The following is a 25,033-nucleotide window of genomic DNA, read 5'->3' on the forward strand; positions in this document are numbered from 1 at the left end:
CTATGACTTTTAAATTTGTTGTATCTAAAATTATTTGTTTAACGTTGGTTTTGGTAACGTAAACATTTTTAAATCCCTATTTAGCTGGTTCGAGGGCCTATATAAATTAACATTTAAAAAATTAATAAATTATAATATATATTAATTGTATTAGTAATTATATTAGTTTTGTATACACAAATTAAAAATGAACAAATATTATATGGTATACTTTTTACTTGAATGATATCTTTATTAAAAAATTACATAGGTTTTTTTCTTAAACTCTACTTCTATAGAACTTAAAAGCGGAAAACGCTTTAATATAAAATATTCAAAAAATATAAGTTGACATTTTTAAACAGTCTAAAGAGTATTTACTTTTAGAAGAAAGTTCTTGTTTCCTTTCTAAGTGAAATATTATAGTATTTGTCAGCATCAAATAGCCTCTTATCAAACTTTTTTCGTAAAATATATTCTCGTTAAAAATCGCGAATTTTTGACACGTTTTTTACTTACACAGCCCACTGTAAATACATAAATGTTCTCAGTAGCATAATATAAATTTGTAGCGCCTGTCACTGTGCTGGTTGTGAGGTGCGCAGCTGTCCTGCAGTTTAGTGGCACAGCATGAAGGAGGAGTAGGAGGAGGAGGCGGGGTGTATTGGGGGACTCAGCGTATATTACACATACGACATGTGTTGCGCTTTGGCTGTTGATGTGGCTCTGACCCATTAGGAGGTCCACGTAACGCCATTGACAAACAATTTGGCTGATGCACATGGACAAACCCCCGACGCGATTCGAGTCCATTTTCATGGCTTGTTTATTGCAGGTGGTTGGCACGTGTTCAGCGCAGTTTTTGGCTCCTTTTTGTTTTCACATATACCTACTATATATATATGTATATATTTTTTAATTTAATAAAAAGGACACGTACAGGATACGCATGCCAACTGGCGACTCTTCACAATTTCGCAATTACTATGCTCAGTTAAATGTAGGTAATTTAATGTGACCTAATAGTTGTTTAACTGACAAATGTCATGGAAATGGGCGAATTGTACGAGGCAGGGGCTGTAGGCACCTGACGTAATTTCATTGCATACCTTTTTCTTGATGTCATAAACTTTTTGGTCTGTCATAAAGTGTTGTCAGTTTTATGTGGAATTTTAAGGCTAATTTCCATTAGAGTTTTTCTTTTTTAGCTGAAAATACGCACTTACCCATCTCCCATAAGCATTTATCCTACATATATCATTGGGCTGGTCAGCCAAATTGTTATTTTTACTGCTCGTACATTTTCTCATGACACTGACACGCAACTGTTTTCCTCACTGTTCTTCAAAGTTGAGGTATGTGTCAATGACAGCCAACTGTCAAATGAGTGTCAACCAGGCGTTTGGCCTATGGATTATGGCCTGACATTAACATGAAACCAGCCGTTGGAAGTAACTCAATATAACTAATGGGTATGTCAACAGGTTAGAACTAGCAAAAGAGAGGGAAAGCCACGTAGAAAGAGCTAGAGAAAGAGAGAGTATATAATCATATATACTCTCAGGCAGGATATAAATTAGCTTATTATATAATTTCCTAAGCATTATGTTAATGCGTTTCCAAGATAAAGTGCAGAAAAGAATTAGTCAGACAAAACGGGTTTTTATGATACTAGATGAAAATGAGGCATGTCAACTAGAGATAAAATATACAATAAATAAATATAGTTTACTTTCAATTATTATTATTCATTATTTATACACAAATTGTAGTAAAATATGTCTCTTGATTAGAACTGCTTAACATGAACCGCTTAACATACTATGTTATGTTAACATAAGCAGCTGTTAGTAACAGACATTCATTTATTAACATGTCCCTAAAATTATAGTTTTATGTAAACAAATAATCAATGCTTTAAGACACATCTATAAAAAAAACTATTTTTGAAGTGAAAGATTTTGGACTTCTAATGTTTTAAAATGTAAAAAAAAGTGAAAGGGAGAATGGAGTGAAGAGAATTGGAGCTTATGGAATAGAAGTAAATAAAAAAGACACCAAAGACTAATACAGTGTTCGCTCGCAAATTAGAACGTCTCGGTTTTATGTTACTTTCTTTCAATTATATTCTCTTTCGCTAGATAGTTTAAATAAATAAATAAGCCATATTTCACACACACCATTTGTTGCACATTTCATTGGAAAATCAAATGCTAATTGCCCCAACGAGACGTTAAATTTTACGGACACTTTTTCCAAGTATTGCAATTGGAGGCTATGCACATGAAGTATACGACATGTGGGTCGCATTGCGACCAACAGCAGCTGCTTGGCATTTGACTAAACAAATGTAAATGTTGATTTCAAGTGCTATAACAATATGCTTGCTATTTATTGCATGCCACAAAATGCAACATGAACATTAACATTTCGTTGGGAGGCAAACAAACACAATGTTGCCAATGAAATGTCCAATGTAAAATGTGTGCCAAGTAAACTTAAACGTAAGACAAAGAAACAAAAGGCAACGAAAACGAATACAAACAAGTAACATTGCGCTGCGCGAAAATGTGCGACTTGGAAATACCCTGTAACTTAAGTGAGGAGCTTGCACAAGAAAATCGCTCTCGATTAATATTTGCCAAATTTGTTTGCCAAGAATATTGTTGCATACACATTTTCTTTTGAGTGCAGTTAATCGAATTGATTCTACCCCTTTGACAGCATCTAGGTGCGTACAGGGTATGCAAATGGCTACTTGTGTTTCTCAGCAAAAACGCAACATAAATAAACATTATAATTGAAATTGAAATCGAAATAGCAACAGGCCAAACGTCATTTTGCTAGCCTCAAAAAGCTAATAGGCTGGCATCTGCCAGCTGCCAAAACAATATCCCACACAGAATCTACATTTATATCTATCTACATATATGCATAAATACACATATATATATTTGATATGCCAATACGATGCGTGCACAGCAAATGAATTGCTGGCAAATAGCATCAAGTCTGGCATCAGCTTGGCATTTCATATTCAATTCCCTGGCAGGGTTGAGTGCTGGGCGGGTGTGTGTGGAGGGAGGGGGAGGGGAATTGGGGCCATTGTTATGATTACAAAGGCAAGCGACATAACGACTCCCGCCGCATTCAATGTCTGTGTCAATGCGCAACACGTGCCCCAGAGCTCCCGAGCCCCCGACGAAGTTCGCCCACAGCCACACCCATTCGATACGATAAGAGGCGCCAACTGTGGCTCCCATTCCATACAACCGTGGATGCCAAAGTCTCAGATGCTCAGCGTATTATTCAGCTGTGATGATGCAACAGACCGGTTTAACACTCATACAGCTTATTCATTATTAATTTGGGTTAAAAATTATGATCTAACGCTGTTAACAAGTTCTTAAACAGAGGAAAACAAATTTTTTATAAGTTTTTATAGTATTTGTGAGATCTAACAAATCTTTGCTGAGAAATATGTATATTGACAACTTCATATAGTATACATATATATACATACATATACATATATATATAGAAATAATACCCATTTTTTACATCTATTAAACATTCATTTATATCAAGACTTTTTTGGATTCTTAAACGCATATTCTAGGAATGTAAACATTTGTTGTTCAATCTATTATCGATAAGTTATTTGATTAAGTATTTCATAAATCATAGATCATCAAACGGATTTTGATTACTTAAAAAACTTGTATACATCTATGCTAAAAACTTATGTCTATAGGTTAAGAAAACCTCTGTTCTTCGAAACAAAGGAAAAAACAAGCAAGAGCGTCGTACCCGACCGCGCAATGTTCTGTTCACGGGATAAGGGATTATTATTGGGATTAGTTAATATAATAACTGCAAATCTATATACAGATTTTGGTTGAGTGTGATAGAAATATTTCAGTCCGATCTTCAAAAGATCGAGTAATCTATTGTATATGTTATATATATTAGTCGCCAGCTCCAAAATTGGATGCGATATACATGCTAATAATATTCATACATATTATAATAATACATATTATAATACATGTTATGTATTTTCGCAGTATTTTAGGCCCGAATGGGCCTATATCTGACGCAGCTGCTATTTCAGAATTATTTATACACCCACTATATATCAAAAAATTTGTTTATTCATTTACTTAGCTAATATTTCAATTCAAAATATATTTTAAGCAATTTTTGTTGGAATGATAATTTTTACACTGCTCTCTTAAAAGATGCCTACAATCAACAGGTGTTAAATTTCCCTTATTCAGACCAGCCACAATCATCAGAGGATACATATTTACCATTCATACTGTTATTTCTAAAGTTTACTCATGTTTACTTTAATGGCACTATTATGGCTAGTATTTTGTCTGAGTGCTTCAAGTTACTTGATCGTTGGGTAATACCCATTTGTATACGCTTACTTATGGCTGCCAGTGTGCATTAAGTAGCCCAATCTGCCGCACCCTCGTTCACATTATTGTGCCATTAGGCATCTGCTTGGGCAGCCAACTACTGAAAAACTACTTTTTCATGTGCCTACTACTATTTTTATAGCCTACTTTTTTCGTCTAGCCATTGTCTGTTTATCTAAAAAGGCGCGGGCGGTGGCGGTAACACTTGAGCTTTGCCGGTCTCTCTTTATCTCTTCCGCTCTCACTGTGTCGGCTTGATTGTGCTTGTGTGCACTCAAATTTTTTGCTCTCTTATTAGCCCATATTATGTTGATGTGTTTGAATGAGAAGCGTCGACATTGACGTCGGCAGCGGCAGCGCACACATTCATACATTTACATATACGCTTTTGAGAAGCTTTTCTGTTGTTTTTTTTGTTTGTTCATTTCATTCTTTTCATTTAATGAAAAATTAAAATGTTTCGCACATGCTTAATTACGTTATATTTTTTGTTTTTAATTTTTATTGTTGTTCTGGTGAAGGTAAAATTATTTTTTATTGTTGGCATTGCTTATAGTTTTTTTTTTTTAATGCTGAAGTTAATTGAGGTCTTCTCAGTATTTAAATTCCCAGCAAAATGACGTCACGAACATGATTTTTTCTCCAAATTGATTTTGTAATTATTATAATTTTTTTCATTTTGAATAATGATGTAATGTTTAATTAATTATTGTATTAAAAGAGGCTTATAATTTAAACATTTTTGACTAAAACTAACTTTATTTTTATACTATTACGTTACTATATAAAATTATTATATTATATACTGTTATACTATTATAGATACTGGAATTTCAAGCCACTTTATTTGACGTTGTCTCAGTTAGAGGCTTATTATCATTCCGAAATCGTAGCATTTGTCTATTGGCATCATGAAAACATTTCCCATGCTTTATATATAGATACTTACCATAAAACTAGCCGACTTGATGAGCTTGTAATTTGTTCGATTTCCTTGAAAGTCTACAATTTTGCTTGACATTATCGTAAGCGCATGCAAATAAATGCCACATAATGTTGCACATTGAATGTCAATTACACGTTTCGCCTTAGGGCAGGCGTGTAGATCCTGTGTGTGTGTGGTTGTGTGTGTGTGTGTGTGTGTGTGTGTGTGTGTATGTGTGCTCCATGTCCTGTGAAATGGCGCACAATTGTGCGACTAATAATGGCGGCCAATCCCCAATCCCCGCAAGACGGCGAAACATAAAAGCCAAGCGGAAAAGGAAAATTGAAACTAACCCAACCCAAGTGGAAATGGCGTGCCACTGACTACTGTCTTTGTGGGCCGGGACACGCCCACAAAATGTACATGATGGTGTGTGTGTGTGTGCTTATCGCAGCGGACGCGCCCAACTCTCGACTGCCAAAACAGTTTGTTTATTGTTGTTTTTTAGTTGTAATTAAAACCAAGTTAATGTTTTTAAGCCCAAAGATTAAACAGTTGCTGGCAACTACTTAAGGCTTTAAGAGCGAGGGGGGGTGTATGTGTGGTATGGGGGCTGGTATGGGTTGGTTGACAGCCGGGCTGACAGTGGCTGCCAGGCAAGCAGCAGGCGCAACAGGGAGCAGTCATTCGCTTGGCTGCACTTTCAGCGCTTCCTCTTGCCAGTTGCCATTAGGGCAGGACATGTTCTGACAGTTGCCGCCCCTGTTGTGCGACTGGTTGTGCAACAGCCCGGCCCCGCGCTGCCCCAGCTGTCGCTTATCTAATATAATTTCTAATTTATTTTTTCCACCTACCCACTTTTGCGTTTCCAGCTGCGCTGCGCTGCGTCCTCCTCACACAGCGGTGGCCGTCAGAAATTGCAATTGCCGTTGCGCCTGCAAGTTTTATGAATGAGTCGGCCAAGGGGCACAGGATCAGCCGCAACGTGAACAGGAGTCGCGCAACGACAACGTCCATTGGTTGCCACACTGCCGCATCCCCATTCCCATCAAGATGGCCTTCAGCTATGCCTGCCTTGTGCTCCAGCGCGTCGTTGTGCCGGCTGTGCTCGTGTTGGGTAAGTGCATAAAATACTGTCAACTAATCACTTTTATTGCCTTTCAGGGGCTATTCGAAGGAGTAACCATTAAATATACATATCTCAGATCAGTATTAACAGTCGAGTCTATATAGCCATATCCGTCTGTCTATGTGTAAATTTATTTTTTTCTTTTACATATATCTAAATACAACTGTGCGTAGGTCTGACGAACTTGCGCAGATCCTATCCCTATATATCATCTACATTCCAACTGACAGTCTTGTTTTTCAAGATATCTTAACCAAACTTTGCATTTATGAGTTTAAGTATGCAATTAGCATTTAGGAAAAATCGTCTGAAAATATCATAAAGCTCTCATAGAGATAATTGATCAAAATTATAGCTCTTATATAAAAAACTTATTTTTTCTGAGATGTTTCAATCAAAGTTAGCGTTAGTTATCTTTATATATTCCCAATATATGAGTTAAATCCTAACAGCATCGGAATATTCCTTAGGAAAAAACGAAATTTATTCCTGACATAAGAAACTATTCTTAGTGAAATACTATTAATAATACAAGTAGACTGAGATAAAAAATTTAAAATTTTCATTATTTCATTCTTGAATATTTTTCAATGAATTATTAATAAATATAAATTATTCGTTAATGTTTTTTAACTAAGAAAAAGAAACTGCTGGACAACAATAATTTTTCACATTTAAGTAACATATTTAAATATATGTATTTAGAAACGATACAAAAATTACATTTTCCGATTACATATTTCGACCTTCATTTTTCCTTTTGATTACTTACTTTTGCAATTAATTAAGTACATTCTTCATTAGGTGTATAGAAACAATCAATCAGAAGTTGAGTTATAGAAAGGGTATTAAATCTTCGGCAACCCCAACATAAATATTTGCTCAATTCCAATTCTGAGCTGTGATTTGGTTCCTCTTTACAGCTTCGCTGATGCGGCCGGTGGGCATATCGTTTGTGTACATGTTAATGTTCTTCATGTCGCCGTTCATACCACTCGCAACCCGCCGCAACTTCAAGGGTTCCGTCACCGCCTTCTTCATCATCCTGGTGGCATTGAGCACCTTTGTGCTGCTGGGACACATTGCCCTTCAGGTGGCAGCTGTGAGCGTCTCGTTGCCTATCTACGATTGCTCCTTCAGCGAGCGACTGCTGCGTCACATTGGCTTCATGAGTTTCGTGAACTTGCAGTGAGTTGCTTAACCATATGGATATGCCATTATATACGCAATGGCTAACCTGTCTTTTATTTCGCAGGCCCACGGCCATCGTTGAGTGGCTTGCACCGGAGGTTCTGGTCTTTACCACGGCGCTGGCCTCATATCTCAGCGTGAAGCGCTTGGCCACACAAACGCTGAGTGCCGAGCAGCTGGAGAATGGCGAACTGCCAGAATCGCAGTCGGAGCATGCTGTTAACCAGCAGGCGGCCAACGATTCCAACGGCGCCGATGTGCAACAGGCAACTGCCACCACGCCGCTGCAACAACAGCAGCAGCAGCTACGCAAACGCGTCTCCATGATCAGCCAGCACATACACTTTGAGGGATTGATCAAGATATGTAAGTGATGTTAATTCTAACACGATGTTAAACTCAGTCTGTTAAGGCAACTATGATAATTTTGTAAGAAAAAATACTAATATAACTTAAGCTTGAGTTTGAATGCTGCTCAGCAAATGCAGCATTTGTTAATTTTGTTTCAATACAATTGAAAGCGGCTGCTGTTAACGGCTTAGAGGCAGCTGTTGGGGACTGGATGCTGTAATTGTGACGCTGTTAATGTTAAATAGGGTTTAGTTGGAACGAAAACCAAACTGATATTGTAAAATGTACTGTAAAATGTACAGAATTTAAACAACATAATTGGGCTTAAAATAATCTGAAAAGGGGAGGTATTTAGTCACTTTCATGTTTAAGCGACGCTGTTAATAGCAAATGATATTTTAACAGACTGACTGGGGATTCTGTTGTTTCACATATGTTAAAATTCGGATGTAAATGTTAACTAGACTTAGGTTAAAATGAAAAGAGGAAGCTATTTTCAATCAAAGCTTTTAAATTGACGCTGTTAATAAAATCCAAGAAAATGTGTGGAAATGTAAGCAAGCAAACTAGTTGCATTAAAATAAACAAATATGTCTTTAGCTTTTAGATACAGTTTTAAAAGTTGTAATTTTAATTTTTTGGTTCGTATTTTATTTATATTTTATGTGTATTAGTAAAAGTCTCCATGCCTGGTTTATATTTAATCTGTAAACCATTTTTAATTTAAGTAACAAATGTTATTTATTTGAAAAACTCTGCCGCAGCAGCTGTAATGCAATAGATTAGTGTAAGCTGTGCAAAACTAACTGAAACCAGCTAATGGCCTAGAGCCCGATCTGCAGGGATAGACAGAAATGTACTGTAGCGGACCTAATCCTCGACTGCCTCTCACATGGTTACTAATGCATACTCATATACTCTTTTTATTTTTTTTGCAGCACCTCTTTTCTGCCTGGCCACATTGTTTTTTGCGGCCGTACTGCGTCCATCTGTGCCGGGTGGCTTTTATTTTCTCATTTTCCTGCTGGCGGGCACCTACTGGGCAACCTGCCAGACGCTGCAACGGTGCGTGTCCCTCCACCCAGATGCAATCAAATCAATTGCATCCTCTTCACACCTCACTCTAATACTCTATCCTTTGTTTTTCTCTTCTTATTGTTTTTTTTATTTTTTAGTGGCTTTGCTTTGCTGCTGCGCTGCGTGATGGTCGTCCTTGTGCTGCATTCGCTGTGCATTGTTTCCTATCAGACGCCCTGGATGCAGAGCCATCTCAATAACACCAGCCTGACCGCACGGTAAGTCCGGCACAGTCCGACAGCAACCTTTTGCGAAGCTCTACTAAAACCACCTTTATTTCGCACGACAGTTTGATTGGCCTGGAGCCGCTCATTGAGTCCGAATGCGTGCCGGATATACGCATCCTGCTGTACAATAATAAACTCTCCCTGGACTCGTATCTGAATCCGTTCGCCTTGTTCTTTGCCTACTTTGCGCTGGCGCTGACCACAAAGCATCTCATCAAGCCGCGGGTAAGTGTCTGTGGGCTTAGTTTTTCTGCAGCTGAAGCTGCATGTTTTCTAATACCCTTGCAGAGGATACCCTGGTTTCATCTTCAATTATTTAAGGTAGAGCCAAGTCCGTCTGTATGTCTGTCTGTTTTCTTTACCTACCTTACCAATAAAGACATGAAAAATACATTTATTCATGAAGGCATTTATTCAACAGGCATTCAAGGCAAACAGATACAACAAACGGGCAAACCTTTAGTTAGTTTAAAAAAACTATATATAAAAAAACATGCGATATGTTTTCCAGTTATCTGCAAGGGTATATTGTCAATGGTACCTCGAAGATTACTTTCTTTCTTATTATAATTATTAAACAAATATTTTTCGAACTAACATTGGTTACTGAACAACTCTCTATCTGATTTTCCTGCTGCTCTTCTACTGCTGCTCTCAATGCATTGGACAATTTTTGGTGCTTTTCTCAACTTAATAACCTAACACAATATACAAACTTTCAACTTTTACGCACACGCATGCACGAACACAACAACATGCCACAAAAACAACAACAACAACAACAATGACTCGTCACTAACCTAATAAAATCCATTGCGCCGTGCTGCCGCTTGCCACGTTTACCTGCCATTTTACCTGCCAACTTGCAACTGCCACCTGTCACCGGCAACAACAACAACAACAACAATCAGCTGGAGCCGAAGCCTGCCACCGCCTTTGGGCAGCAGCTCGAGTGCAACAGCAGCGGCAGCAACAACACCAACAACAAAATCAACCGTCAGCTTTCGTTGCTCACGTCGCAGGCAACACGCGGCGGCGTCTCCGGTAGCAGTCGCAAGGATAGCTCCAGTGCCGGTAGCGGAGGCGCCACAACAAGTCGCCCACAGCGTTTGAGTGTAAGCGTGTGGCTGTGGGTGTGCCTGTCTGTGTGTATGTGAGGCAAAAGAGTTGATAGGAATTGGTTGCGGATGCAGCAGTCACAGCTGACGGGAGTTGCTCTTCAAATATATATGTATATCTATACATATATATATATCGATAAGCTCTAAGTAGAACCCAATCGATTCTGTTCTGTTGCAGCGTGTGTGTGTGTGTGTGTGTGTGCGGTTATAACTTAACCCATATATATTGCAACTTTCGGAAACTAATTAGAAACTTTGGAAAATCTAACTAACTTCGGACCTGTCCAGGATTCCGAACAATAAATAAGCAATGTTTGCTTTTAGCTATTCGTAACTTACTTTAAAACTAAATGCCTGAAAAAGAGTTTATAGGTTTAATTAAAATCAAAGATTTTAGTTGTTTTCGAATTTTCTTTTTTTTTAATCTTTTCAAAACGGCGCATTGGGTAAAGAGTTTAAAATACGTCTCGACTTATAAACAAAGTAAATAATAAAATTATTAATATTTAAAATTTATAAATTCATAATCCTACTTTTGTATAAATTCTTCATCTTATTGCAATGTTATTAAAATAGAAATGAAATAGAAACAAGCATTAGAATTGTTAATGCATTAATTTTAAGTTCTTAAGCAAACTAATTCATTAAAAATTCTAATGCTATTTTTTAGACCATTAACATTTCTATAGGCCACATTTTCGGTCGACTTTTTCCTTATGACAACTTTTCAAAAAATGTGTTTTTTGAAAATATAGTAGATAATATTCGGACTCGTTATTTAGAACTCGGCTCCAAATGCGCCTATTTATTATTTTATTATTTATTATTTATATAATTGAATTCTTTGTTTAATTTATATGATTTCTAAATTATTGAACATTTAATTAGCCGTTTAATTTAACAAATTCGTAAAATATCGAAATTTCACATATTGATAATATTGGGTTTGCTATTCAATAAATAAAAACTGCATAAAAAAAATTAACAAAAAAAAAAATAATAATAATGATTTAAAAAAAAATATATAGTAATAAACTAAAAGAAAACAATTGTTTAGCATAATAAAATAAAAAGCTCCATTCATTTTGAGAAAAAGAAACCCAAGAAATGAAAGATTTTTCGGAATCCGGCGCACCTTATTAACCTCAGACTAACTACAAAAATGTGTATTAAAAACTTTACTTTAAATATCAAAGGCATTTAAAAAGCATGTCCTGTGCATAATATTAACAATTAATGTTTCTGAATTGGGCTAAGCGATTTTCGCCCAATATTCTTGAATATCCTTTGGCTAATTTTGAAGCAGCTGTTTGATAAGTTTTCTTCTTTCTATTTTCGATGTGCTTTGTGGTCTTCTCTTTTATTTTTACTTTCGTTTTTTTTTGTCATTTCTTTTACGTTGTTTGTTGTCTTTTCGTTGATTTTTGTTTACGCTCTCTCTTTTATTACCTCTTCTGCTTTAGGTTTCTTTGCGCCGTGAACAGCGTGCAACGTTAAATGAACCGACTGAGACGACGCCTGTACGTAAACTAACTCCACTATTCGCTACTAAGAAACCTCCCAAATCCCAAAAATAAAACTAACCCTAGCCTAGTTAACTCTTAAAAGAAACCATCTCTATCTACATAATTACCTAGCTATCTATCATAACTAGCTAACTGTAACTAACTAGTCTAAAACCATAATTGTTCAATTGTAATTGTTAATTGTATTTGTCTAACATTGATACTAATTGTCGAATCCTTCAGTTGTATTTATCATAACCTTAACTCATAGTTGCGTAACGCTAACAACATTTAACTCCAACATATCAGACGTGAGCGTGTGTGTGTGTGTATGTGCTTCGGGTCGTCTGTATATAGCTAAACTAATTAATATACTCACCTAGTTTTAGTTAGTATGTTACATTAACACTTGCAGCCTGCCATAAACTACGTAGCTGACTCTTCCTTTTCTCTGTCTATATGTTATCTATATATAATTCCCTGGTATCGTCTTGTTAGCTAAAAATCTCTTTAATCTCTGATATTTCTCTCAGCTGGTGCGTCAGAGCACACGCAAGGCGCGCTCGCCCCCGGCACTGGAGTCCGGCGGTGCGGTTCCGACGGCTTCCAGTGGTTCACGTGGCAATGATATACAGCTGGACTCGCTGGAGAGACGTTCCGAGCATGAGAATAATACCACCTCCATACTCGATCAGATCTCATACGGTTTTGTCAGCGTCGGCGGTTTCATCTATCAGAATAGCTATATATTCACCAATATTCTGATGATGGTAAGTTTTGTAGATTTTCTATATAAATATGTCGCGACCTTTTCATATATATGTATATTTATTAATATACATTTGTCAACCTTTTTTTTTTAAATTAAAAATGTTCCCTACAAATGAAGGCTTGAATGTAGCTAGAGAAAAGAGTTATTAAAATATACCTAAAACTGCGTAAATATGCGAAATTTACGAAATAAACTAAACAAACTACTAAAATTGATCAAATAAACCTAAACAATTATATTAAAGATGTGAATATTTACTAACTATATAAAATTATTAATATTCAATGCTTTTAAATATTGCTTTTGTTTAATCATAAAAAAAATTAATAATATGTTGTGCTTACATCGAATTCCCAAAGAAAATATAGTAAATAATTTAAATAAATAAAAATAAAATTAAAAAAAAATATATATATATAAAACAATTTATTATTTAAAGTTATTAAATGTTTAAAGTAGACTGTTGAATAATGGAAAACAAATTTTTCTTAGACAATTTCCAATTGAAAATATTATTAATTCATTTTTTTATTAAATATAATTTTATAATTTTGCGACATATCGAGTGAATTTATTCTGATTATTATGATTATTATTTATATTGTTATGTATATGTATATATTAAATATAAAACAAATAATATATTTCAATTATAAATCTTATATTGTATCCTTTTTTAGGCCTGGTCCATAGTCTACCACAGCTGGCTGACCTTTGTGCTGCTGCTGTGGGCGAATGTGCTGTGGATGATACCCAATCAGCGCAAGGCCATGATGCGTTCCAGTCCATTTATTGTGCTGTATGCGGAGCTGTTGCTGGTAGCCCAATATATTTATGGCATGGATCTGAACAACGACGAGCTGCCGACCAAGGTCTCAGTAAGTTCCCTCCCCTACCAAACGATTATTGCGCATATATATTGAATATTTTGTTTTTTTTGTACATCCATATATATTCGCAGACGGCGGGCATAAATCTGCAACAGATTGGCTTCGAGCGACCCATTGAGAATCAAATGCGTCCGTGTGTGCCGCTGATAGTGAAGACCGCGTTTGTGCTAATGTTCTGGGTGACGTCGCGTCAGTTCTTCAAGGAGAAGCGGGACAGACGCCGTGATAGCACCTTGGCGGACATTATAGCACCGTTGCAGATAACCGTGGGCTCGGCGGGCTCCACCTACCTCATCAACGATGGCAAGAAGACCTCAAAGTTCCTAAAAAAAGCTGGCGATGTGATTAAGAATTTGCTGGTGCGCCTCTGGATCTGGCTGCTGGTGTTGGTCATCTTCTTGTGCGCCATTACGGGCGAGGATATGACCGGCTTTCGCATCTGCTATATGGCATTGTTCCTATTCTTCTTGCTGGTGTTTCAATCATCGTCCAAGGCCTGGGTTAAGATCATGTACGGCTTTTGGCTGTTCTTAATCTTCTACGCCATGTCCATATTGATATTGATCTATACATATCAATTTGATAAGTTTGACACCTACTGGAAGGACTATCTCAATGTGTCCCAAACGCTGTACGTTAAGTCAACCAAATCCAATGCTGAATTTTATTTGAAATAAGTCTTCATCTTTTTGCAGGCAAGCTGATATTGGCCTGAAGCTATACAAGACTAAAGATCTGTTCCTGCACCTGGTGTCGCCAACGATTATTGTCATATTGACTGTCATACAGGTGCATTACTTCCACAAGCGCTTCATTGCCTCCCTGCAGCAGCAGCCCACGTCTGGCGGGGCACAAGGCAGCGCCGCCGCCGCACAACAGAAGCGGACAGAGACAGGCGCCTTGGAGGCACCGCCACTGAAGCGTCGCGGCAGCGCCAGTTCCTTGCGCCGTTCCGTTGGCCCCACAGCTGAGGGCGTAACGGGCGTTGCTACCACCACCGATTTTGAGACATCGGTACGGGATTTGGTGCGCATCTCGTTCCGCAAGATCAAAAACAAATCGGAGTACATATTCAAGCGTTTCAAGACCGTCTTCTGGCGATTCCTGGAGCTGCACATCATGAAGGCCGTTTATATAGCGGCCTTCGTGTGCAGCGTCAGCGAAGTATGCGTCCTCCATATTGTCTTTGTGGGCTTCTGTGTGCTGGGCGCCACCTCTCGCAAGGCGGTGCAGGTGGTAATCAGTCGCCTGATTAGCTTTATAGTTACCATCATTGTGCTGTCCAAGATGATTTATCAGATCGAGTATTTGGATCATTCGCAATATAGAGTCACCTGCGTGAGTGTCCTGCACATACCTAATCCCTGTTGTGCTTCAAATAATTTACAATTTTCGCATGTCTCCCTCCACAGGCGGACAATCGCACCGCCAACAATGCCGAATGGGTTGGTCTCAACAAGGCCGACAAACTCGAGGGCGGTCTAATGGGTCTGCTGCGCACCTACATCATTTACATGGTGATTGTCACCATGCACGCGGTCATATCGTTGCGCCAGCTTCAGATGCGCGTCAAGATTGGCGAGATTAGCGCCAATCAGCCAAAGCTGCTCTTCCAGAATATCACGCGCGCCGATGCTGAGAAGGATTTGGTTGGGCTGGCCAAGTATTTGTTGAACTTTGGCTTTTATAAGTTCGGCATTGAGATATCGCTAATAGCCCTGGTCTCGACCATTACGTACAGACAGGATATTGTCGCGGTAGCCTATGCACTGTGGCTGGTTGTAATCCTACTGCTGAAGCGTTCGCAGTGTGCCAAAATGTGGGGCATATTCCAGACCTTCTTCGCCATCTCCATACTGCTGCAGTATATTGTTTTGGTGGGTCTGCCGCCTAGCTGGTGTATGGGTAGGTTTTGCTTTATTTTTATATCAATATACCCTAGCTAAAGGTTCAAATGCTTACAGTGTATCCGTGGGATGAGGGATCCTTTGGCGAGAGCATTCAACGCTGGACCATGCTGCCGGGCGCCTTGCACTTCAATCATGTGCCCAAGCTGATCTTCGATTTCATTGTGCTCATCATACTGAATCGCCAGAAGAGCATCTTCTGCATTGAGCAGCGATATGCCACCAATGATGATTATCCCGGTGGCAGCAATCGCAGCGTAATTGCGGACATTGCCCAGCTGGGACGTGTGCCATTTGACAATCCCACGCATGATTTCTGCTCCTATATACGCAACTATTCGGATATATTGAAGAATGGCGTTTTGTGTGGCTTCTATTGGTTCACCCTGGCCGTGGTCTTTCTGGCCGGCACTAATATAGCGGATCTGCTGGCGCTGGGCTATTTGATTGGCGCCTTTGTGTTCCTCTGGCAGGGCTCTGATTTTTATTTGCGTCCCATCAAAACGATCATCAGCCGCTGGAAATGGCTGCTGGCCTTCAATGTGGCCAATATACTGATCAAGACGAGCTTCCAAATGGCGGGCTGTTTATTTATGACGCCGCTCACCAACAACTGCTGCTGGCTGGTGCATATGTTGGGCATTACCTGCACCAGCAATGTGCTCAAGGAGCAGGAGCTGGTGCCGCCCGATGAGACGGATCTACTGATTGGACCCGATGGCTGCCCCAAGATCACGCATCAAATTGTGCTGCTCTGGGATGCGATTTGTTTTGCGTTTATCATATTTCAGTTGCGGATCTTTAAGTCGCATTATTTCTGTCACATCATCACGGACACCAAGGCGAACAATATACTCGCCTCCAGGTAGGGCTTTCGCATGCCCCTCGGCTTGATCCTGAATAATTGATTTATTTTCCTATCATTTTTCTCTTGCAGAGGCGCGGACATTATTGAGAGCCTGCGGCAGAAGCAAATTGCCCATCGTCATGACCATGAGAAGCAAGTGCTGCACAAGATCAAGCGCAAAATGGAACGCATACGTGCCACACAACAGAAGATGCTGCGTCCACTGGACAAACAGACCCACTTTGATGGTAAGTCGGCCTTGGATTTGTTGATTTTTCATTTTGATGGTCGGCTTTTATTTTCGTCGCGTTGCGATTTCTCAATTTTGTATTTTGTATCGTGGAAATTGTCGTCTCGTGTTTGTATTAACGCGCGCGCGTGTGTGTTTGTGCTCCTTCCAACTAATCCTTGACTTGGGGCTTAAAAAACAAATATATAAAAAAAAATATCCAGGGCAACGCACGCCCTTGGAGCAAAGCCTGGCCGAGGCAGCGCCGCTGGCGCATCAAAGCAGCTTTGTCTCCTGCCAAGGCTCGGGCTATCAAACGCCCGATGGCCCCAGCTCCAAGAGCAGCTCGGGCACATCCTCGCCGGCGCGGGCATCCATGCTCTCGAGCAGCAGCAGCAGCGCCGAAAGCGTCGATAGCGCCGATGCAGCCGTCATCATTGAGCCGGAGATTAATATAATGTTATGCGATGACGAGGATTTGAACTATGCGGATGTGCAATCACTCAGCGACGAGCCTAACGCGCCACCAACTCCTTTGGATGCAAAACGTCCGGCTACGGTAACCACAACAGCTGTAAGTGCCCAGCCCGGAAATATGTTTTCAATTTCAATATGCCAATTGAATTCCTCGAAGCCCAACACGCCAAGCACGGATGCGCTCTCCGCGCTACTCACCGAAGGTTTCCTGGAGCCCAAACGAATTTCATTGGGATTGGCGCCCTCGGAGCAGAGTGGGCAATCGACCATGCACACCTTGTTGCCGCCGCTGGCCTCATATGCCACAGCCTTGGCCACCAGTGGGGCCAGCTCAGTGAATTTGACGCCCAATCTGCGGCGTCAGCATCGCCGACAGTCGTCCACAAATGCCGCCGTCTCCTGGAACGAAACGGTGTCCATTAAGTGTTCGCCCCTAAAACAGAACCTGGTAAAGATCAGATCAGCATCAGCAATAACTGTGCCACCGATTACCCTCGCTCTTATCTCGCAGTCTGCGGAGCATGAGGAGCTGGTCACAATGCGTCAGAAATCGCTGCATCGTCGCCATCTGAGCATGGGCAATGCCAGCTACTCCATGGACGAGGCACAGGCGCGTCAGCGTCGCACCAGCAATTTGTCCGGCGCCAGGGATGAGGCTGCATTAAAGGCTGCCCAACGGCCGCATAGCTGGGGACCCGTCGGTACGGTCTACTATATGGAGTCGCTGATGTGCGCCTTCTATGAGCCCGCACTGCTGCATGGACCATGTATTGGATGAATCTTCTTATTTAACATTTTTATCTATTTTATTTATTTTAAACTGGAACTTTGTATAAAGATTTTGTTCAATGTGCGTGCAATAAAACTCATTGAGGCCGTGTGTAGCAGGCCTCAAGCAACAACAACAAAAACAACTACAATGACCAAAACAACATATGTAAATATCACTTTTCTAGAGGTTTTACTTTTATTATACAAATCTGCATTGATTCGTCTTATCAATGCTTAAAGCGTTCTTTGGGCTATGCGCGCTTATACAAGTGTAATATATGAACTATCTATACATTATTTATATATCCTATGATACGGTCAAGATTCCATATTCTTCTCTGTGTGCTTTACTACTACTTGAAACCGTTTACTACGCGCTTTATTTATGATTCCTTATTGCTAAAAATTTCTTTAAAAATTATATTTTTGCTACAGAAAAATTGTTAAAGCAAATATTTGATAAACTTGATATTTAGTAATTTTTAAGTTTTAAATATAGTTTCTTTTGGATTTGCAAAAAATTCCTATTCAAATTTAAATTTTATTTAGCTACGCTCTTCTATGTGATTCTCATTTTATTGCTTGAACCATGCAATGACTCAGAAAGTATAAAAAGTGGTTAAAAATATTCTGAAAGTTTTGTATTAATAAAAAATAATTATATATTTAATAATTAAAAAAAAATGCAGCAAAAAACCTTTGAAGCTTTCGGCTTGCCGATTAAATATATATATTTATTATAATTATAATTTAATTTCTATACTTATTTGTTTTATCATTTATTTTCATTTTGACATCTGTTTGTGTGTGCGTTTTATTATAGACCATGGTTATCCACTTCCTGCACCAACAGTACGCAGAAGGAAGGAAATTAAATTGCATCCACATGGTAAAGTTTGTGTTTTTTTTTCATTTTGTTTGTTGTGCTTGATTTAAATCATCATAAAGCCCATAATAAAAACATTAAACATATATAAAGATCGCTATAGATCGATACAGCAACATCATGCCGATATTGTCTTGCCTTGTATATTATCTATTAGCCTTAATATATATCAAATTATATATCTATATATATATATATGTTTATAAAAGCTGCATGAATGTTGCTCTAAGCTGCAGTTTTTGCGTGCTACCCTGTAAAAATAACATATTTATTATCATATTTTAGCCATATCTTAATGTTGTCATTAGCTTTAGTATTTCCCATATGCCCCTTATAATATTTTATTTTACTTAATTCGAATTCAAAAGCTACGCGCGCCGGCGACTATTATATGTTTGAGGAAATGGATGACAAGTTCGAGCTGGATTTAATACACGATGAGATTGATTTTCTCGAGGAGGAAAACATAACGGAAAGCGAAATGAAAATGCAGCGACGCAAGACGCTATACGATGTAAGTGAACTACTCTGAAAACAACTTCTCTATTCCAGCCAAACTCAATTATTGAGTATTATTTCTAAAAACCTAAGGCATGCTGTATGCATGTGATATACTATATAACATGGCTGCAAACCAATGTCTCGCCCTTATGTTTTGTATATATGAATCAGGGTTTTCATAAGAAAGTGTAAATAATTTTAAGTTGTGAAAAAGTATATATATTTTTTGTTGCAACTAAGTTTCCCTCCGGATAATGTTTTATAATAATTTGTATAGCCTGAACCCATTAAAAATGGGTAAAGGTATGTAATAGGCAAAAGAAAGCATCTTTCCCATAAAGTTTATATAACCTTGATCAGGTCGATCTGCCAATGACCGCCTTCTGTCTGACCATAAGAAACTATATAATAAAATCGAGTTGATATGCAGAAGAAGCTTATTATTTTTAACCGAGAATTTCTACAAATTTCAAATGATTGATAATATATTCAAAAATATATAAGAGCTACATACACTAACCATAATATATAGGTTTATCTACTATACTTTTAAATATTCCCCCAACTATTGTAAGGCAGAACTTTGGTATACACAAACTTTCGTATGCCATATTTATGCCCTGAAAATTTCATAAAGATCGGACCATATGTACCGAACTAAAGCAAGAATACATTTCTCATAGTCTGTGGCAAAGGTTTAGTTAATGCAAATATTATGGTATGATACCGGACCGATGGGGCTTGCAGCTAGTTTGCAGCCTTGATATACATATACCCATAATCTGTTGTAAAATTCCCTTATAAATTACGCCAACCTCCAACACTGACATTGTTGCCACACAAATGAACAAAACAAAAAAGGTTTGGAAGGATCTAAACGATGCGGAGTATCGTCGTCATTTGTATATGCGCGAGCGTTCCTATGCCTCCGAGCCGGGCTCACGCATAGCGCTCAAGGATATGGCCGCCTATAGTCTGGATGAGCGGGATGAGCTGGTGGCTGGTGTGGATCACATGGTTGATGACGTGCCCGACAACAATCATGGTGATGGTGGTGATGATGATGATGATACCATTGAGTGTGACGTTGGCGTGCGCACCTCGACGCTCTCCGAGCCGGTTGACTTTGGTCGACGCAGTCAGACGCTGCTCGAGACCCAAACGCCGCCTCCAGTTCAGGCAGTTGTGAGTGTGCAGCAAAAAAAAAAAAACAAAAAAAACAAAAAAATTAAGTTGAAATTCTTTAATTGGCGCACCCGTTCATATCTATATATATATTTGATCACGAGTTTTAAAGCGCTGCAAACAACAACAACAGCTGCAAGTTGGCGCACACACTATATAGTACATATATAACTGTACAAATAGATTAACATTTACAACTTTTATGTGTATAAATATCTTTTATATATTAGCTTTATTTCGTTTTCTTGCGTCTCAATGTTGTTTCTTATGCGTAAATATTAATTAATTCTTAGAATAATTGATTTTGTTTATATTCTTATATTGTTCTTCCCCCGCTTCACAGAAATCAAAGGATGCGCCCACAGATTTCTTTCCCTCGACGAGCAAGGGCATCTCAAAGGAACGGGATGCGGCGGCCACCACGAGCAGTCCCAAGCCAGTTGCCAAGGATGTCGCCGATTTGCCAACAACTGCAGCATTGGCGACGACAGCGCCACGTGAGGCCACCTCCAAGGAGACCTCGGACAGTAAATCGAAAATGGAACCGGATAGCGGCGATGTGACGGCCAAGGATTCAGATGAGGATTTCGATACGAATCCCATTATACGCCTGCTGGAGGGTTTTCTAGTTACCTTGACCATACGGCTGAATCGCTTCTCGCGCAATTATCGCTTCGTCAATCGCATTTTGGCGGGCGAGAAGAAAACCCTCAAAGTAGGTCTTCATTTTGTGTGTTTACTGTACTTTTATTTAACTAATGTATCATTTCTTGCTGACAGGAATCCAGCTCGCTGAATCGTTTGGGCCTCTCCAGCGCCGCGGCCATGTTCCATTTTCTGAAATCGAATCTCGAGAGGTATTTAGTGGGCGTTAGCTATCCTGGGAGTGTGCGCCGCTTGCATTTAACTATCCCAACTGTTTATCAAGATTATTTGTTTTGAAATTTTCATTTGATTTTCTTTATGATCGAAAAGTGCGTTTTTAGCGTAGCGCACGTTTTCTCTTGTATTTCGAATTTTGTTTAAATGGTTCGAGAAACATATATTATTTTGCGTTCTGTTCGAGTTTGTGATATGAAAATTGATTTCGTTTTATTATTTTCTTTTCTTTTTTTTGTTTATTTGCATATGTTACCTTTTGTGTTACGTGTGTTTGAAACTGTGTACCTGCTTCCACAATATCAAAAAAAAAACCAAAACAAAACCAAATCAATCAAACACCAAAACTCACCTCACCTACATCACGCTGCGTTTGTGCATTATCTTGATTAGTGATGAAAACGGTGGTCAGCCAGTTTCATCATCTACACCGCGTCGCTCACAGCTGGCCACAACAACAACACCGCCCACAGCAACAACAATATCAGACAATGAACACTTCAGCACACCACTTAACACAAATACAACAACCACACCGCTCACACCGCCAGAACAAGAACAACAGCAACCACCACATCCACACGATAAACCACCAGCAACAAGTACGCCACAGCAATCACATCCAGTCGACGATATCATCGAAATGCCTGTAGATACCGTTGATGCAGCAAGCTCTAGGTAAAATCAACCAACTATCAACAGCTCAAATGCCTAACAACCATCACCATCCCTCCCCAACATCCCAAAATTCATATTAAGAACAGCTAGCTAAATACCCTGTAACTTGGATCCTAGGGCAAGCAAACACTTTAACCAAAAAAATAATAGATGGCTTTTGTAATGCCTGAAATCTCGGGAGCTCATAATAAACAGCTGCTGTTGATGCTGTGTGTCATATGTTAAGCAGCTGTAAATAATTTAGAAAAAGAGAGCTCAGTTACATAAGTCTTAACATGTGACTGTTATGTTGAGCAACTGTTAGTAAAAGCACCTTAATACATTAAAACTAACAATGTTATGAACATTACAGCATTATATTAAGCAGCTGTCAGTAAAAAGTGCTCTGCAGCATAAGCGTAACCTGACCAAAAGTCATCCAAATGGAAGTCAGAAATGCTCTGGATGCCTATTAATTTGCTTAACTAGGGATTTTAGGTTGTTTTTTTTATATTTTGCTTTCACACGATAAATTAAATTGTCGAATTATCATAACATAATGTACAGGGGTTGCTTTAAATTAAAACTTTTAGAAAATGAATCTTTGCAGTCAATTAAATCACCTGAAATTTTTCTGAGGTCTCATTAAACCTCAAATAGAGTATACTGTATAATAAAAATGTCCGATGTATATTGTCATGGATTTGCTTTTAATCTGGTTAAAGGCTAGTTGTGCTTTTCCTCTATCACGTGCTTGAGTAATAAGTAAACATTATATGCCTCTCTGTGATCTGTTCTTAGTATATATTATGCTTAATCAGTTAGATCAATTTCATAACTAAATCAATTGCCCCAATATTCATCCCACAAAAATATCTTGAGTATTTTAGCCCACATTAATCGCTTTAATTTGATCAATAAATTTATTTACTTTTCGATTTAATTTACAACTTCAAATATTAAAAAAAACAAAGCAATATTACAAATTTCAAAACTAACCAATTGTAATTTGAGAAAACAACAAAACGAAACAAAACCAAAATCTTTACTAATTTGTTTTCTTTTTTCTTACATTTTACATTTGTTCTACGCGCATTTTGCTCATCTGAAATTTTGTGTTTATAGAAAACAATCAATCAGTTCATCGCCGCCAACGAAAGGGTAAGTAAATTTCAAAACATATATTACATCCGATATTAAGGATAACGATACTAAAACATAACTGTCTACAAGAATAACAAACAACCACACACACAACAACCACACCTACACAAATATACACACACACACAGCATTCTTCTGTGTCTGAAACAAATATACATGCATATATCTCTTAAGGCTCTACTTATAACACCTCTCTAATACTCTATACTTGAGCAACGATTGTGTCTTTACTTACTCGTGCTACTATATGAATCTCATATCTATTATAACTGTGCATTTTGATACAAACATACACATTAACATAAACACACACACATATGTAACACACATGCAATCCATAATTGCCTGCATTTGGTGTTCTATATAGCCGCAAATCGGACTGCGGCCTGCCCGAGATACGCATTAAAGCGCCATCTATTGAGCGCTGCGGGCAGCAGCAGCAGCAGCTACCGCCGCCGCCGCCTCCGCCGCCGTCTCACACGCCCCATCATCATCATCAAGCGCATCATCAGCAGCAGGCGAGCATCGGTTCGGGTTCGCTCAGCAAGCACTGGTCCTACGAGCACGTGGACAGGTATTGACCACGCCCATCCACACACACACACACACACACACGACCAAGTACTCGTAGAGCTGTTGCTGTTGATGTTGTTGCTGTTGTTACTGTGCTAATTATAACCGTTGTTCTCAGCCTTATCCAATACTCTTCACACGGGCAACATTCTCACCGTAACTCTCTTCATCTATCTACCTATCTTTAATTCTTAGCTCTCTCTCTCTATAACTCTATAAATAGAAGCGCATTTGGAGGAGAGTTCCGAATCAATATTACTTGATGCATTATTTGTGTCTATATCTATATAATTTGCACCCTGTGCAGAGGATTGAAACTTTAATATAAGAGAAAAGAAAAAAAATTATAGATCATGTTAACACTATTCGGAATTCTCTACCGATTGCGTTCTTCATATAACTCTTAACTAATCCTTACTTATGCTCTATATATATCTGTGGCTGTCTTTAACTAATTTATTGCATCTGCTTAAATTTAAGTCCATGCCACTCTCTGTGCGTTCTATGCTAGTATGTATGTATGTATTGTTGCTGTTTGTGGCTTTCCTAATCCTCCAACTTATCAGTTGTACTCTTAAGTTACCCCGCACATTCCCCCCACGCAACTAGAGTGCGTCGCATGCAGCGCACAGGTTTCGCCAAAAAAAAAAAAAAAAAAAAAAAAATCCAGCACCAGAGGCATGTCCATAGAGCTAGTCCTGTAAAGATTTGTAACTTTTTCCGGATTTTGGCATTTTTGCTTTGTCTAATCCTTGTTGGCCACTTGCAGCGCTGGTGAATTCAATCTGGAGGAGGAGAACTTTGCGCAGCGGGATCATCACATCATCGTTGAGGTGCTCATTTCCTCCTGGTATGCGCTACTGGCCAATACGGATCTCATTTGTTACATTGTCGTGTTCATCAATCAGGTGCGCCATTAGCCCATTAATATTCTTCAGCACAATCCTTAAGATTTACTCTGCTCCTTACAGGTGGTCAATGCCAGCCTCATCTCGTTGCCGCTGCCCATTATGGTCTTCCTTTGGGGCACGCTATCGCTGCCGCGTCCCACGAAAACCTTTTGGGTCACATTGATTGCCTACACGCAGGCCATTGTCCTGATCAAGTGCATCTTTCAGTTCAAATTGATTTGGGCCAATTATCACAATTTGCCCAACCAGCCGCTCGCGCCAGCCAAAATCTTTGGCGTCGAGATGAAAACCCACTATGCGGTCTATGATTTGATATTGCTCCTGGTGCTGTTCCTCCATCGCTATCTGCTCAAGTCGCAGGGCCTGTGGAAGTCCGGCTACAAGGATGTAGATCAGCAGTTTACCAAGCCCACGGCCAGCATGTGAGTGTGTCAATTAAAACCCCCCACTTT

The 25,033-nt window shown here is 39.0% G+C and overlaps 1 protein-coding gene across 1 annotated transcript in view; it reads left to right on the top strand.

The window, feature by feature from the left end:
* Positions 1-25,033, top strand: part of Piezo (piezo) — a 41,750-nt gene that overhangs the window by 12,650 nt on the left and 4,067 nt on the right. Inside the window, exons 2-24 of the mRNA XM_064683148.1 lie at positions 6,204-6,448; positions 7,384-7,648; positions 7,716-8,017; positions 8,941-9,067; positions 9,178-9,297; positions 9,369-9,531; positions 12,466-12,702; positions 13,385-13,582; positions 13,666-14,225; positions 14,290-14,932; positions 15,007-15,499; positions 15,559-16,366; positions 16,439-16,596; positions 16,802-17,821; positions 19,080-19,225; positions 20,074-20,397; positions 20,741-21,112; positions 21,178-21,254; positions 21,670-21,954; positions 23,059-23,094; positions 23,465-23,671; positions 24,440-24,578; positions 24,642-25,003. Of these exons, the coding sequence (XP_064539218.1) occupies positions 6,385-6,448; positions 7,384-7,648; positions 7,716-8,017; positions 8,941-9,067; positions 9,178-9,297; positions 9,369-9,531; positions 12,466-12,702; positions 13,385-13,582; positions 13,666-14,225; positions 14,290-14,932; positions 15,007-15,499; positions 15,559-16,366; positions 16,439-16,596; positions 16,802-17,821; positions 19,080-19,225; positions 20,074-20,397; positions 20,741-21,112; positions 21,178-21,254; positions 21,670-21,954; positions 23,059-23,094; positions 23,465-23,671; positions 24,440-24,578; positions 24,642-25,003 (7,106 nt within the window). The 5' untranslated portion in view covers positions 6,204-6,384. The remainder of the gene's footprint in view (positions 1-6,203; positions 6,449-7,383; positions 7,649-7,715; positions 8,018-8,940; positions 9,068-9,177; positions 9,298-9,368; positions 9,532-12,465; positions 12,703-13,384; positions 13,583-13,665; positions 14,226-14,289; positions 14,933-15,006; positions 15,500-15,558; positions 16,367-16,438; positions 16,597-16,801; positions 17,822-19,079; positions 19,226-20,073; positions 20,398-20,740; positions 21,113-21,177; positions 21,255-21,669; positions 21,955-23,058; positions 23,095-23,464; positions 23,672-24,439; positions 24,579-24,641; positions 25,004-25,033) is intronic.

Source organism: Drosophila montana, unplaced genomic scaffold (genome assembly GCF_035044405.1).
Source record: "Drosophila montana isolate Dmon_TW-CO22-7 unplaced genomic scaffold, ASM3504440v1 contig_2582_1, whole genome shotgun sequence".
Taxonomy (NCBI): domain Eukaryota; kingdom Metazoa; phylum Arthropoda; class Insecta; order Diptera; family Drosophilidae; genus Drosophila; species Drosophila montana.